Source organism: Chelonoidis abingdonii, chromosome 1 (genome assembly GCF_003597395.2).
Source record: "Chelonoidis abingdonii isolate Lonesome George chromosome 1, CheloAbing_2.0, whole genome shotgun sequence".
NCBI lineage: Eukaryota > Metazoa > Chordata > Testudines > Testudinidae > Chelonoidis > Chelonoidis abingdonii.
Window position 1 is genome coordinate 331038230 of NC_133769.1, and position 15199 is coordinate 331053428.

Consider the following 15199-nt stretch of genomic DNA (forward strand, 5'->3'; position numbering starts at 1 on the left):
ATGAGGAGGCATGGAATATTGGGGGGGGGGGGTGCAGGACAGATAGAGCAAGGCACACGGGGCTGCTAGGAGGTCAGCCTGGGAATCAGAAGGACTAGTAGAGGTGCAGAGACACATAGGGAAGGGGCAGATGTGGTTGACTGAATGAGGGAGGCTAGGTGTCAACCAGGATCTGCATGGGAGAGGCTTCCCAACTCCCTAATAATTACTCCCCTGCCCAAAATAAACCTGTTCCATACTTCTCCCACCCATACCCAACAACCCTCCAGGTTCACTTCCCAGCTCCTGCCTAGCAATTACTTCCTTCTGCCTCAGTCCTCAGATCCTCCATTATTCCTGACTCCCCCAAGCCTTTGCACTGCTTCTGAGGGGTATGGGAAATATATTTCTGTATTGAAGTTTAACTGAATTATTACTCAAAGTTCTGTATTAATATGCCTACTAAGGAATCTATTTGTCAAAAAACATTTCCTGAACCTTTTTTTGTTGTCTGTATTGTTACAGATATACTTGATGTCAGGTATTTTGAAATAAATTAGCAAAATAATTGAAACTGGTGTGATTATACTGTGCTATTTTGACCAAAAAAATCAGAATTTTACAGCATTTTAAAATATTGTGTGCAGAATTTTTAATTTTTGGCAAAGAACTGTTTGGCTCAGAATTGGAGGACTGCTTACAATATGGCTAGTTTATAGTTATGTAGAATGACATCTGAAAAGTATTCAAAATTTTTTTAAAAATGGTTACTAACCCTTCCATGACTGTTATTCTGTGAAATGTGTTGCTCATGTCCATTCCCATGTAGGGATATATATGCCGCACTGCACTGTTACTGGAAGGCTTTTCACTCAGAGGTATCTGTTGGGTCAGACTGGCTCTGGCGCCCCTTGGAATCAAGCATGGTGCTGTATATAGGAGCCTGCCACCCCCTCATTCCTTCTTGCCAACAACTCTGACAGAGTGGTAGAAGGGCAGGTTTGGTAATGGACACGAGCAACATATCTTGAAGAACAACGGTTATGGAAAGGTTACTAACAGTTTTTGATTTGAGTGCTTGCTCATATCCATTCCCACATAGGTGATTTCCAAGCAAATGCAGGAGGTGGGTTCAGAGTCAACGACAAGTAGACTGTAGCACTGCTCTGCCAAATCCAGCATAATATGTAGCCTGTTGCATGATTGCATAGTGGGTTGCAAAGGTGTGGACTGAAGACCACGTTGCCGCTTTACAGATATCCTGAATGGGAACATGTGCCACAAATACCACTGAAGATGCTTGCACCATTGTGGAGTGTGCCGCCAATGCTGGAGCAGGGACTTTCGCCAGGTCAAGAAGTAATCCATGATGAAATTCTTTTAGCTGATATAGGGAGGCCCTTCATCCTATCAGCCACTGCCATGAAGAGCTGAGTAGTCTTCCTAAACAAGCTGGTCCTATCTATAAAGAAGGCCAGCGCTCCTCTAGTGAGTGGAACCTCTGCTCCTGGCTACTGGCAGGTGGCTTCAGGAAGAAGACAGGTTGGAAAGTGTCCTAGTTTTTGTGGAGCTGTGATATCACTTTTGGGAGGAAGGCCACGTGGGGGTGCAGCTGGACTTCATCCTTGAAGAAAACCATGTAGGGTGGTTCTGAAGTAAGGGCCCTAATTTCTGAGACTCTCCTGGCCATGGTGAAGGCCATGAGGAAGACCATCTTCCATGACAAGTAGAGCAAAGAGCATGTCGCCAAGGACTCAAAGGTTCCCTCTGTGAGTCTCGAGGGAAACAAGTTAAGGTCTCAAAGTGGGATTGGCTCTCTCACGTGCAGGTACAGCCTGTCCAGTCCTTTAAGAAAGTGGCTACAGAGTGCGTTAGCAAAGATGAACCTGCTGCTCACGCTTGGGTGGAAGGCTGAGATAGCTGCAAGGTGCACACTAATCAAAGACACCGACAGCCCTTGCTGCTTTAGATGTAACAAATAGGCCAGAATACATGGTATTGTCATTTGCATGTGCAAGATCCCCTTCTGTCTTGCCCTGACTGAAAACCTTTTCCATTTCAGCATGTAGGTGGCCCTGGTGGATGCTTTCTGCTACCTAACAGAAATTCCTGTACTGGACCTGAGGATGCTGACTTCAAAGGATTCAACCTTGGAGCTTCCAAGCCATCAGGTGAAGGGACTCATGGCTCAGATGAAGGAGACATTGATGGCTGTGGTCTCCTGAATGGAACGCCTGCCCAAACCACCTCTGAGGGCAACCACCAGATGAGGGCATTGAAGTGTGAGCACTTTGTCCAGGCAATCCTGGCCTGGGTGGTACACTGTTGCTAGCCAGGCCTGAAGCAGTCTGAGTCTCAGACTCATGTGCTTTACCACATATGTGCACAATGCCATGTGCCCCAAGAACTTCAGGCAGCTCCTCGCAGTGGTAGTGGGATGTTTCCTGAGGTTCTCTGTGTTTGAGCTCAGTGTCTGGAACCTGGCTTCTGGTAAGAAGGTCTTGGCCTGGACTGAGTCAAGAATAGCCCCTATGAACTCAAGCCTTTAGATGGAGATAAGAGTTGACTTATGTGCATTCAGCAACAAGCCTAACCTCTGGAAGGTTGAGAATATTAACTGAATGTGTGCTTCCATTCTCTGGACCTGCCTCTGACCAGCCAGTCATCAAGGTAGGGATACCTCTGTACTCTTCGTTTTCTCAGGAACGCAGCAATTACCACCAGGCACTTTGTGAAGACCTGAGGGGCCGTTGATAGGCCAAAAGGTAAGAGTGCCCACACCATGGCCTCTGCCAATCTCAGGCACACTGACTTGGAGTCAAGAGGCAAGAGCAAGCCTACTTCCTCCACCACAGCATTGTCAACACTGCTTAAGGAAGCAGCACTCAGACCTTCACCCCAGGTGATGCCACTAGCTACAGTGGCACTGATGACCTGTCCCACAATGAACCACAGGAATTGTCTGTGGTCTAGGACTAAGGATATGTGAAAATATGCGTCCTTCAGGTAGAGGGCGACATACCAGCCTTCTGGATCTAAAGAGGGGATAATGGAAGCCAGGGAGACCACATGGTACTTCACCTACTTAATGAATTTGTTGAGGTTTCGCAGATCCAGAATAAGTCTGAAATTGCCTTTGGGGATTAGGAAAAATTGGGCGCAAACCTCCTATCTCTTAACTCCAGAAGAACCTCCTCTACCGCAATCATTTGCAGGAGCGTTCGCATCTCCTGAATTAGAAGTTGCTTGAGAGAAGGGTCCCTGAAGAGGGACGGGGAGGGAGGGTGAGAAGGAGGGAAAGAACTGAATTCCAGAGAGTGTATCCTAGTCCTATCATGTGTAGCACCCAGCAGTCTGAGGTGATATGGGCCCACGCCCCGACAGAAGTGGGATAGCTGGTACTCTAAGATAGTGGATCCAGGTATAGCTCAGATATGCCATCCTTGGGTGCACCCTCAAAATGCCTGCTTGGAGCTACCTAACTGTCTGGTGGGCACAGATCCCTGGGTCAAGAAAGGTTGGGGACGAGGCCTCCTCTTGTAATTACTGCCTTGCTTCCTACTATAGTCCTGCCTCGGTTGTGACCGGTAAAACCGAGGTAATGGTTGCGGCTTGAAATGTTTTCTCAACAGGGCCAGGGTGTGCAGATCCAAAGATTTCAGTGCAGCCATGAAGTCCTTCAAGCTGTGCAGCTTAGCATCTGTTCACTAAGAAAATAGCACTGTGCCTTCAAAAGGCAGGTCTTGCATAGTCTGAGGCAGCTCATGAGGGAGGCCCAAGGCCTGTAGCCAAGAGGCTCTTTGCAAAACAACTGCTGAGATGGCTACGTCCAGAACTGCCTGCAGGAACTCCTTGGCCACCGCCCTGCTCTCCTTGACCAAGGCTGAGAATTCTGCTCTGGACTCCTGGGGCAATAACTTTGTCATTGCTCCCCAGTATTAAAATCATATCGGCTAAGGAGCACCTGCTGATTTGCAACATGAAGCTGGAGCCCCCTTGTAGCATAGATCTTCCTGCCAAAGAGGTCCAGCTTTTTGGCATCCTTTGGGGTAGGATCCCGTTGCCTCTGTCACTCTCGCTCATTTGCTGCTGAGACTACTAGGTACCCAGGACGGGGGTGAGTGTAAAGATATTCAAACCCCTTCAGTGGGACAAAATATTTTCTCTTCACCCTCTTTGCCGTAGGTTGCACAGAGGATGGAGTCTACCACACACTTAGATTGGTTCTAAAATGGCACTATTTGGGGTAGGGCTACCCTGGATGGACCTGATGGTGCCAAAGTGTCCACCAGGGAGTGGGAGGTCTATGCAACTTCCTTCACGTGCATCCACAGGTTTGGGCGATGCTCTTTAGCAGCTCCTGATGGGCCTTGTGGTCATCTCAAGTGAATGCCCTTGAGGTTTCCATGCCCGCCTTGTCCAGTGAGGAGGAAAGAGGATCCTAGGACCAGTACCAGTCTTTGTTCTTGTCTGTTTGCTTCTGACAGGTCCCTCAATACCTTCCCTGAAGCAAGGTACCTGGCTCAGTGCCTTGGTCCAGTCCCTGCACCGCTAGAGGAGGTGGTTGTGGCGGGGCTCTTGTCTCTGAGGCCACCCAATATGACCTCCCTGACTGAGGTCCTTGGACCTGATGAAAAACCCACAGAGTCCAAAAGGGCCATTGCACTGGCATTTGCCATTATGCTGGCCAGCCTGTAGGTGTGAATCCTTGGTTCATATAATCCATTCAGTACTGTTGGTACAGCTGATTCTGGCTCCTTCTTGAGGCATAGGACTCAGGCTCTGAGTCTGATGCCCAGGATTCACTATCCAGAGACCTGGGAGGGGAGGTGCTGGATGGTGCCAGCAAGCAGCGCTGGGGTAGGGGAGGCCTATGCTGCTGCCTCATTGCTGACTTCCCTTTGGACGGCACCTGGGGCATCAGTATCATAATTGTCCTTGCCTCCAGTGCTGGCTTGTGTCTAGATGGTGATACTGGGAGGAACATCAGATCCTGTCTTGCCTGGAATGCCTTAGTTGTGGACAGGAGCACCAGCCCTGCACTCCTATGGCTCTTTCACGGGGGAAACCCAATAGCACTGGACTTGACAGCTCCCTCTCTGGTCCGGAGTCAGTGGTGCCACAGCAGCAGTCATTGAGCCAGAGTGGCCCTGGGTGGGTCTAACTCTTCCAGAGTCCTTATGACTGGCAGCCTTTGGGATAGAGGAGCACCCCCTGTCTGTTTTACACTGTTTCTAGCACAGTACTAGAAAATGGGAGAAGTGCTGCATGCTCTCCTGCACCGACTTCCTCTACACTGATGAACTGTGGAAGTGCTGGGAGTCATGTGACACTGATGAGGAGTCTCTTCTCGGTGCCGAGGAGGCCAGGCTGTGGTGCCTGTCCCTCACAGAAGCTGGCACACTCCTCACAGAGGCAGAGGTGCTTGGTGCCAAGTCAGTGTGACTTGGCTCTGGGGGATGAAGAGCCCACATCCATCAGGAGGAACTTAAGTCGCTGCTTACTTTCCTTTTGAGTCCAGGGCTTAAAACCTCTACAGATCCTGCAACAATCATGCAGGCGGGATTCGCCCAAACACTTGGGTTGAGTGGAGATCACTGAGAGGCACAAGTTTGTGGCAAGCCTCATATGACTTAAAACACAGAGACTGGGGCATGCCCCGATGCCGGGGTGGGAAAGCAGGGTCCTACTCTATACTAACAACTATTAACTAACTGCAGACACGAACTACTAAAATTTTATAGCTATTTACAGGAAAAAATAGAAAGAAGTCCACTGTGGAGAGAACTGTGGAGAGCAAGAACGAGCAGTTCCGGCGATTGTCACAGGTGGAAAGAAGGAAGTGAGGAGGCGACAGGCTCCTATATACAGCGCCATGAAGGCGTGACTCCAGGGGCACTGGAGCCGACACAACAGATATCACTAAGGGAAAAACCGTTCAGCAATAGCGTAGGTGGTGTGTGCACACATACATGTGAATGGACATGTGCAAGCACTTGAAGAAGAACATGCTACCCTGCAAAACCTTCAGAAAAGCAAGATGATTCTCTCAAACACAATTCTGTTGTGAACTGTACAAGAAGTGAACTAGGAGAATGTTTATGTTACAAAACTCATCAAAGAATGAATATGAAGTAGCCAAGTCACCCCATGATCCATGTTTCACCCTCACTCCATTCCCTTTTGTGCTGTCACTCATATCATATTTAAATTCTGGACTATAAGCTTTTGGGGGCAGGGACCTGTCTATTTATTTATGAGGCATTTAGCAAATCTGTGGGCATGATACAAATAAAATATGATAAATCTACAACTTGAATCTGTCACCCATATTAGAGTTTATTCGCAAACAAGCTAAATAAAGCAAGGTGAGGCAATACACAGGGTTGGAACATAGGGCATGAGGAGGAGAAAATGAACAAAAAAATAAACAAAGAAAAAACTTCTGAACAAACAGATCAATAAACTACCCCCCAAAATATAAAACCCAAACACCATAACCCATGCAGAGATTTGACCCTGAAAAGAGAGAAGAGCCAAGACTTCATGAACTTTGCTACTGATTTTTTGCATAATGCTCAGATGCTAGCTATGGTGATGGGCATCAGGATACAATTTTAAAACAGATAAGAGAAGTAGCAGAGGATAAATGAGAACTTCTTAATATGCTTTTGAGAATTAGGTTTTAAAATAACCTGTGCCAGAGTATAACAGCCTACAACGCCTCACCAACTTATTTAGTTTTGTTTTGAGCCTTGTACTAGGTTTGAATCATGTAAATTGTGGTTTCTTCAAGGCAACTTCTTTGATTAAATGTTTACTTTGATGTGACTAGCATACGTATGATCTATCTAAAATAACACAAAGCACTGATTGTACTGGCACCAGGTTGGTGATAATGTGATTGCCTACAAATCAGACAAATTTTTATATTTAAAAAACCCATTATCAATGCACCCATTAAAATAAAATATATCAACAGCTCAACAAACTAGTTTGATGCTGTGATATGAACAGAGGAAGCACACATTAGATAGAATAGAAGGATGTTAAAAGCCAGTATGCAACTGCAATACAGACCTTTGCTGAGATGTAAAACTCAATTCTCTTTAACCATAGGCTAAACCATTTAGCTAGTTATGCTTTGCATAGTCTTTAAATTAGTCATTTTTTGTCATGCTTAATTCCTCTCTTCATTTTTCCTATTGAATACATCTCATATTATTTAAACAAACTTGGAACTGTTGCTGCTTAGGCATTGCTAAGTGTTCCTAGAGGAAGAAAACTCCTGGAGACAGAGCAGGGATAGAGGTAAAAGTCTGCTCATTCTCTCAAAGGCATAGGTAGCCCATGTCCAAAAGGTGCTAAAAATGCCTGTAGTCGGTATGAGTACATGTGAAAACCTAATTAGGAGCTCTTTAGTGATGGTATAAAATACATGACTCATAGGTAGGACAATAATCTGAATTGCTATACAATTGCCAAGAAGGAATAAAATGGTGACTTAGTCCTTGGCACTTATTTATTGTATTTATTATGGTAATGTCTAGGGTCACCAATCATCAATCAGGATCCTGAGGTACTAGGTGCTGTAAAAACAAATCACAAAAACAGACCATCACAGAGAATTTACAATCTCATTTTACAAATGGATGAGACAGATTGATAGTGTAGGACTAACAAGATGAGACAAACTCAGCAAGGTCTGTGAAATAACCATAAGTCTCAGTTTGTCACTTGTTTAGTTAAAAGGAGATTTGCAACACTGATGCAATATTGATGAATTGATCTGTTCAGTTATTTGACCAATCATCAGTGAATTTTGTCCAAATCTCTTAATGTTCAACAGTTGACAACCCCCATGATCACGCTCACTGATTCATCAATTTAGTGTAAGAATAAGGAGGACTGAGCACAAGCACACCACCAGTCTTGAGTTAAAAATATTAAACAAGAATAATCAAGGCTGGGCAGTGGCCTTGGGGTAGTGGGGGTAAACAAACAAGTATTTTGGCCAGTGATGAAGAAAATAAATCATATGTTTATAAATTTGTGACCAACAGTCCTAACAATCTTCTAGACCTAACGGTAGCTATAAAATGAATCTGAACACCATAAGAAATAGCACTGTGATCCTGCAAAGACTTATACATGCACTCAACTTTACACACTGAGTAACTGCATTGATCTCAATGAAACTACTCACAGTGGGTAAACTTGAGCAGGTAAACAAGTCTTTAGAGGATCAGGGCCTAAATGATTAACATTCTCAGCTGCTATAATGATGACCACTTATAACTTATCAAACTTCATTCCAGACACTGCCTCAAGCTATACTGTATTGGGGTCGGGGAAATCAGGCACAAACAAGATGGGCCCCAACTCAAGTCACTAAAGTTAACAGGACTCTTTCAACTCATTTCAAGGGATCAGATCTCATAAGCATAATTCAATCTCTCACTATTGTGGCCATTATTTTTCAATACTCTGTCATTTTTTCATTCTTTGTTGCTGTAGACTGAAAACTTCTTGGGAAGGGAATCTGTACTTTATTACTTTGTAAAGCACAATGCATATAGATATAAATAGTAAGTTTTACTCCTTCTTGGTAAGATTTTCAAATGGGTACTCTAGCTGAATAACACAACCTATTCAAGACCCATAGAAATCCTATTTCTAGAGACCCATGAGATTTAGAACTAGAAATGAGTACACCTCTACCCCACTATAACACGGTCGTGGGGAGCCAAAAATCCCTATCGCGTTACAGCTGAAACCCCGTTATATTGGGGTAGGGGCGGCAGGGCTCTGGCAGTGATTTAAAGGGTCCAGGGCTCCCCGCAGCAGCTAGAGCCCCAGACCCTTTAAAGCACCGCCTGAGCCCCGCTGCCGCAGCCCCGGGGCAGCAGCGGCAGGACTCCAGCAGTGATTTAAAGGGCCAGGGCTCCCCGCAGCAGCCGGAGCCCTGGACCCTTTAAAGTGTCGCTGGAGCCCCGCTGCTACTGCGCCATACATGAACATGTGTTATATCAGGTTGCGTTATAGCGGGGTAGAGGTGTATTAACTTTCGATCAGGATAAGAAAATATAAAGATTTAGTTCTTTCTCACTTACATTAAACCATTGCAGGTAATTCACAGTACACGGTGTAAATGATATCAATATTAGTGAGTATAAGCATTCATAGGACCAAATTGTGCCTTTTGTGGTAGGTGACATCCCATTCAAAGTCAGGAACACAGCATTCCTACTGAATAAAGAATTTAGCTCCCTATTACCAAATCTTAGGATGTAAAAACCTGATTAAACAAATTTAATATTTTTCAGAAGTAAAAAATATATTCATAAATATCACAGTGATAATGAGATGTGTAAGGGTTAACCCACAAATGAAGTTTCAAGATTAAAGAGGTTTCATCAGACTTTAGAAAATATTTTGACTTCAATGTTGGGGTGATAATACATTTATAATAATTTTTAAATTGGTCTGGAGAGGTAAGAGGAAGAAGTCAAATTGGAACGTATTTGCAGTTTGGAAATGTCTAATCAGTTCTTTAAGAAGTAACAATAGTAATAATAATCTTAGCATTTTATGGTACTTTATGTATTCAAAGCACTGTACAGACATTGATAATATTATTATCCCGATCTTACAAGTGGGAAAACAGATAGATAAGTGAAGTAATTTGCACTAAATTGTTGACAGAGTCAGAATTAGTACTCTGGGTTTTCTGACTCCCAGTTATGTACTCATTTCTCCAGATCACACAAACAAGTAAATATTAATGCAACTTGTTTTAAATTTTGTATTTCAAGTTTCATCTACAGAAAATGACTCACCCTGGTAAGCAGTCTCCACACACTGCATTGCTGGTGGCAGAACAGTTGGACTTCTGAAAACGGTTAACTACTGCACAATCCAGACAAAGTTTGCACTTCTGAAATCCCCAGTCCTCCTTGAATCTGTTTAGCCTGCATGTCATGCACTGTGCATCCTCCCCATATCCAAAGCCGCATTCCTGAAGGGATTAACAAGCAATAGCAAGCTATTCAAACATTGAATGTGTGAATAAGGAGAGACTTCTGGGAGTGTAATTATTACTGAGAGTTGGTCTTTCTAGAGACAAAAGCCATCTTTTCGGCAAGTTCAAATGTGTTTTCCACTGCTAATAATCTCCCTTACTTCCATAAGTAATACTGAGTCATCCACTTTATTTGAGAAACCACTGAGCATTTCAATGATAATGGTCTTCAGGACTCCAACTGCTTTATTACTAGCAGCTTATGGTAGAATTATTGAGCTGTCTGTTTTTTAATTAAGCTGGTCATGCGAATGTGAAGAACCTGGGATGAATGCAGTTTTTGGGCACTTATTCATTTACGAAAACAGGAAAGGAACACTTTGATATTAAGGTGCATATCTAAGGTGAACAAAGTTAATTGCTGAAGAGAGGACAAATCTTCAAAGGTTTAAAAGCTCTGTTGGCAAATACAACATAGGGCTGGTTAATGGACACAGAGAACAAGGGCTTGAAATGTTCATTACCCACTAAGAATTTTAGTAATTTAACTATCTTCTATTTAACCAATACTTTCCAACACAATTCTAGAGTTCTGGAAAATCTGCAAGACCTTTGTGAATCAGGAGAAGGTGATGACATTTATTAAATCTGAATATTGTAAGAGCTCGTCACTTACCCCAACAACTAATTAGTCCAAAGAAATTAGCTTTTAATTTCCACAATTTTGAGAAATATTCTTGAGTGGGTAGGAATACAAAAATAAAGATGATATGGAAATGTAGATTATAGCAGAAGTAACAAAGGTCTAGAGAATTATGGAATGATATCCAAATGAGGAAAGATTAGTACTACTTAAATGTCAAGAGGAAATGTACAAGAGGCATAACATGAGGAGTAAAGAGAAGGTAATTCAGATGTGCCCATTTTCCCTCTCTCATGCTACATGAAGAAACAGACACAAAGTAAAATTGAAAGGCAACAAATGTAATCCAATAATCTGTGGAATTCACTCCCACAAGATATTATCAAGGTAGAGAGCTTATTCAAATTTTAAAAAGGATTTGACATTTATATAAAAATAACCAGTTACATGAGCTAAGATAAAAATGTATATGGCATAAGAAGTCTCATCCTTTAGGACATAATGCTTTTATTGCCTCAAGTTAGGAAGGCACTAACTTGCCTCACAGGCATGTTATTGCAAAACTGTGCTTTAGGCATTTTAAGGCATCTTCAGAAGCATCTGGTACTGATTGCTGTTGGAGACAGGGTAGAGAACAGAACAGATTACAGGTCTAATCTGATATAACAATTTCTGTATAAGAGGATTTTATTATAGGCTCTTATCCACAATTGTTTGTGGCTCTCCCCAACTTCTTTGTGGGCAGTAGTTCTCCTAAAGGAGAGTAGTATGAAATGAGGGTTTCACAACACTGAGGAACTCGGAACAAAACTTACTGCTGCCACTAGATTAATTAAACTAGAGTTGATTCTGTGCTGTTTTTTGTTCTGGGGGATGTAAGAACAATCTACAAAATGAAATCCTTCCATCCCAACCAGTTACATCCTCTTAGCCACACATGGATACCTCCTCAAAGGGACAGCAACTATTATAATACACAGGTGATGCTTTCCCAAACACCCCCTTTTCTCCTTAGGCATGTGGAGACCATCAATAGAATGCCCTCAGCACATACAAGTTTTAAAGACATGACAAAGGCTCAAATTATTTTGAGAGAGAGAAACAGATATTGTAAATGCACAATACTAAAAAACCCATCCCCTCTCCCAAAAAACCCCTAGTTACTTACCTGTTTTGTAACTATTGTTCTTCAAGATGTGTTGCACATTCCATTTCATTGGTGATGTGTGCATGCTCTGGGCACTGAAGCAGTCTGTGCACTGGGTATGCATGTGCCCACAGTGTAATGGACATGTGCAATCACTTGAAAAACTGCACATTTATAAAGATTTTTATTCGCAAACTAAAGGCCAGATTGTGCAAAAAGAGAGAGAAAAAAAGGCTGTGCTCCCCTAGAAAAACATTGGTGAATGAAAAATGGAATCCTTTGCACTAACCACCAAGACTGCCTGCAAACCTGGGCTGTTGCCACTAGCAGAGAGACTGAGGAAGATTAGAGGATTCTGACTATTTTTTCTACCTCACAAGAGATTTTTGTACAACAGCTCAAGACATTGAACAAGCCCACCCTCATTTACCCATTCTGTAGCAAAATTACGAGATCTGCCATAGAACTTTTCTTCAGCTTGCACGGAAGGGTACAGATGGACACACAGATATACACACATATCTACACAGGATATAAACTGTATATTGTGTATTTATTTTACATACCTATTTATTGTGCAGCTAAACATAATTTTGCACAAACTGTTAAAATAATGTTATTTATATTGCAAAATCAAGCACTCAAAAGTTCTGAAATTCTACATTTAAGGTTGCATGGGCAACCATAGTTCTTGTTTATCCAGCCTTGCACTGAATGAGGGGGAAAAACAGTATGTGATCATGTAATTGAAAGACTGTATCAAAATGCATACACACAAGGGGCACAGTTTCAGACATTCACACAACCTTCAATATGGCATTTTCCATCTGGCTTTCTTCTCTCTCTCCTGACCGCAGAGTTGAAGTAGATCCTGCACTGGAGGGAGGGTGGGGTATATAAATGGATCAGCTGGGGCAAATGTGCAGATAGTGGCCCTGATTGCTGTTAGTGCTTGTACAGAACTTTTCAAAAGGTTCCCACAGATTTCCAATGGCCTTAGTCACAAGCTATGTGTACATCAGTTACTCTTGACGGCATTCTGCGCCAAAAAACAAACAAACGAAAAATCTGTACACAATATTTTAAAATTCTTCAAATTTTATTTGTCAAATGAATGTGGAGGCTCCAGCAAGGCATTGGGGAGCACAGACCACTGGCTGCAGTCGGGGGAGATCACTGTGCAGCTCCCTGCTGGGACATGGACTCAGTGGTGAGGCTGCACCCAACCCTGATGCAGCACAAGGACTTAGCCTGCCTCAGAAACACTCTAGGGCCCTGCCCTCCATGCCAGGTGCACCAGGTGTGGGCCCGCAGGCTCAGCAAGGCAAGATCCAAGTGTGGAGAGGCTTAGTGTGGGAGGATGCATCTGTGGGTTGAGATGGTTCTGTGTGGGTCAACCTAGGTACAGGCAGCTCAATGGGAGATCTGGATGCGTAGGGGCTTGTTGGGGGTTTCTGGGTGCAACCATAATGGTACTCTGCCAGGGGGTCCAGGTGAAGGTGGTTGGGGCTCAGCGGAGGGGAGCGGTTTGGGGGGGAGGATAACTTGGTAGACGGGTGTGGGGAGCTCAGTGGGGGGGTCCAGATGCTGGAGGAGTGAGGCGCAGTGAGGTGGCAATCCAGGTACAGCTGGCTGGGGCTCAGTGAGGCGTTAGGGTGGTTCAGATGCAAGGGGAGTGGGGCTCAGCAGGGGGGATTGTGGGTGTTGGTGGGTGAGGCTTGGTGGGAGGGTCTGGGTATGAGGGGGTCTGGATGTATGTGAGTTGGGCAAATGGGGGAGCAGCTCCCCGTACAGGGATCCCGCCCCTGGCAGCTGAGTAGCAATGGGTGTAGGAAGCGGTGAGAGGGGAAGGGGGGAGATTGCAGAGCTTTCTGCAGCTGGGGGAGAGATCTGAGGATGGGTCTGGACTGGCCCCAGATGCTGTGCAGCGGAAAAGGAAGTCCCATCCTCCCCATCCCAGCTAGGACTAGCAGCTGAGCCAAGTGCCAGGTAGGAGCCTCTAGCCAGGTCTTCCCCAGTCCTGCCCCCTTCCCCACAGTGATTTACCTGTATACCGGCTGCCCTGGGCACCCAAAACGTACTTCTGTGGAGGGTCGCATGACTGTTCTTGTGGCTTCCCTTTGCTTTCTCGTCAGAAAGTCATTTTTCTGATGGGGAAGCAAAGAAATCTGCAGGGGACATAAATTCTGTGCATGCGCAGCGGCGTAGAATTCCCCCAGGAGTAACCAGTGTGTCCACAGAATCATGCTTCAGTAGTATTTGCTGGAAGTGTGTGGGCCCAGTGCAAGAAAAACAAAGTCTCTTCCCCAAGGAGCATATAATCAAACAAATATTAATAAGTAGATATAAATATGATTTAAAATTGTGCCAAACAACAAAAACCCTCAATGAAAATGCAAAGTTAAAGCAGGTAGGACAGCAGGACAGGAGAGTGGTGTATCCAAAAATTACAAGTATTGAGAATATCAATTCATACACTAGTATAAGATACCTGCAATTGTGAGTTAAAGGTGGACTGCTAGCTTTACCTGAGAATTTTCTTTGTCATTTATCAAACACAGTGTAAGAGCAGTTTGTGTTAAAAAAAGGAAAATCTCTGTAAGAAGTGAATTGGTGTGATCAACAATGATTATCTAATTACTAATAATTAAAATTAACCCATTCTTATCTCTCATAAGAATATGTATGTTATGCTAAAGCTGGTTGTGGCAGTCAAGTTAAGATTGTGTTGGAGTTTGCAGCTCAAAGAGAGTTTTAAACCTTTATTTTGAACTAGTTTCATAAGAATGGTAAACAAAATATAGAATGCAAAATACTCTGAATATTTCATGGTGGTTTGCTGAAAAACTGGTTTGTACAGAGAGAATATGTATTCTGAAATCATTTTTGGTAGTTTTTCTTATTGGATTGACTCACTTTTTTTCAGATCCCCTTTGCAAGATATCTGAAGTACACCTCTACCCCGATATAACACAACCTGATATAACACGAATTTGGATATAACGCGGTAAAGCAGCGCTCGGGGGGGGGGGGGGCAGGGCTGCACACTCTGGTGGATCAAAGCAAGTTCAATATAATGCGATTTCACCTATAACACGGTAAGATTTTTTGACTCCCGAGGACAGCGTTATATCAGGGCAGAGGTGAACGATGGGCACTGGGCTTTGTTCTACATATTGCTCTTTGCATGCCAGTTCCAGCAGTAGCAGTTACACTTAGCTAGCCTTTGTCTATATACTTTTTTGTCATGTTTTAGAAATAAGTGAAATTGTGTGCGAAGACAAACCTGCCACATTTGAAGTTACATGTCTGCTAGTGAAAAACCTCTGCAGTCACTGAATAAGCTCCAGTAAGTCAATACAGAGAAGGAGAGTCCTCCACCCAAACCTCTGTAGCCTGTGGGAAAGTT

At 43.8% G+C, this 15199-nt stretch overlaps 1 protein-coding gene across 4 annotated transcripts in view; it reads right to left on the minus strand.

The window, feature by feature from the left end:
- The window catches only part of TNFRSF19 (TNF receptor superfamily member 19), a 113645-nt gene that overhangs the window by 62155 nt on the left and 36291 nt on the right, over window positions 1–15199 (minus strand). For all 4 annotated transcript variants that reach the window (XM_032770982.2, XM_075061663.1, XM_032770984.2 and 1 more), the window contains one exon: window positions 9819–9997. In XM_032770982.2, coding sequence (XP_032626873.1) covers window positions 9819–9997 — 179 coding nt within the window. The remainder of the gene's footprint in view (window positions 1–9818; window positions 9998–15199) is intronic.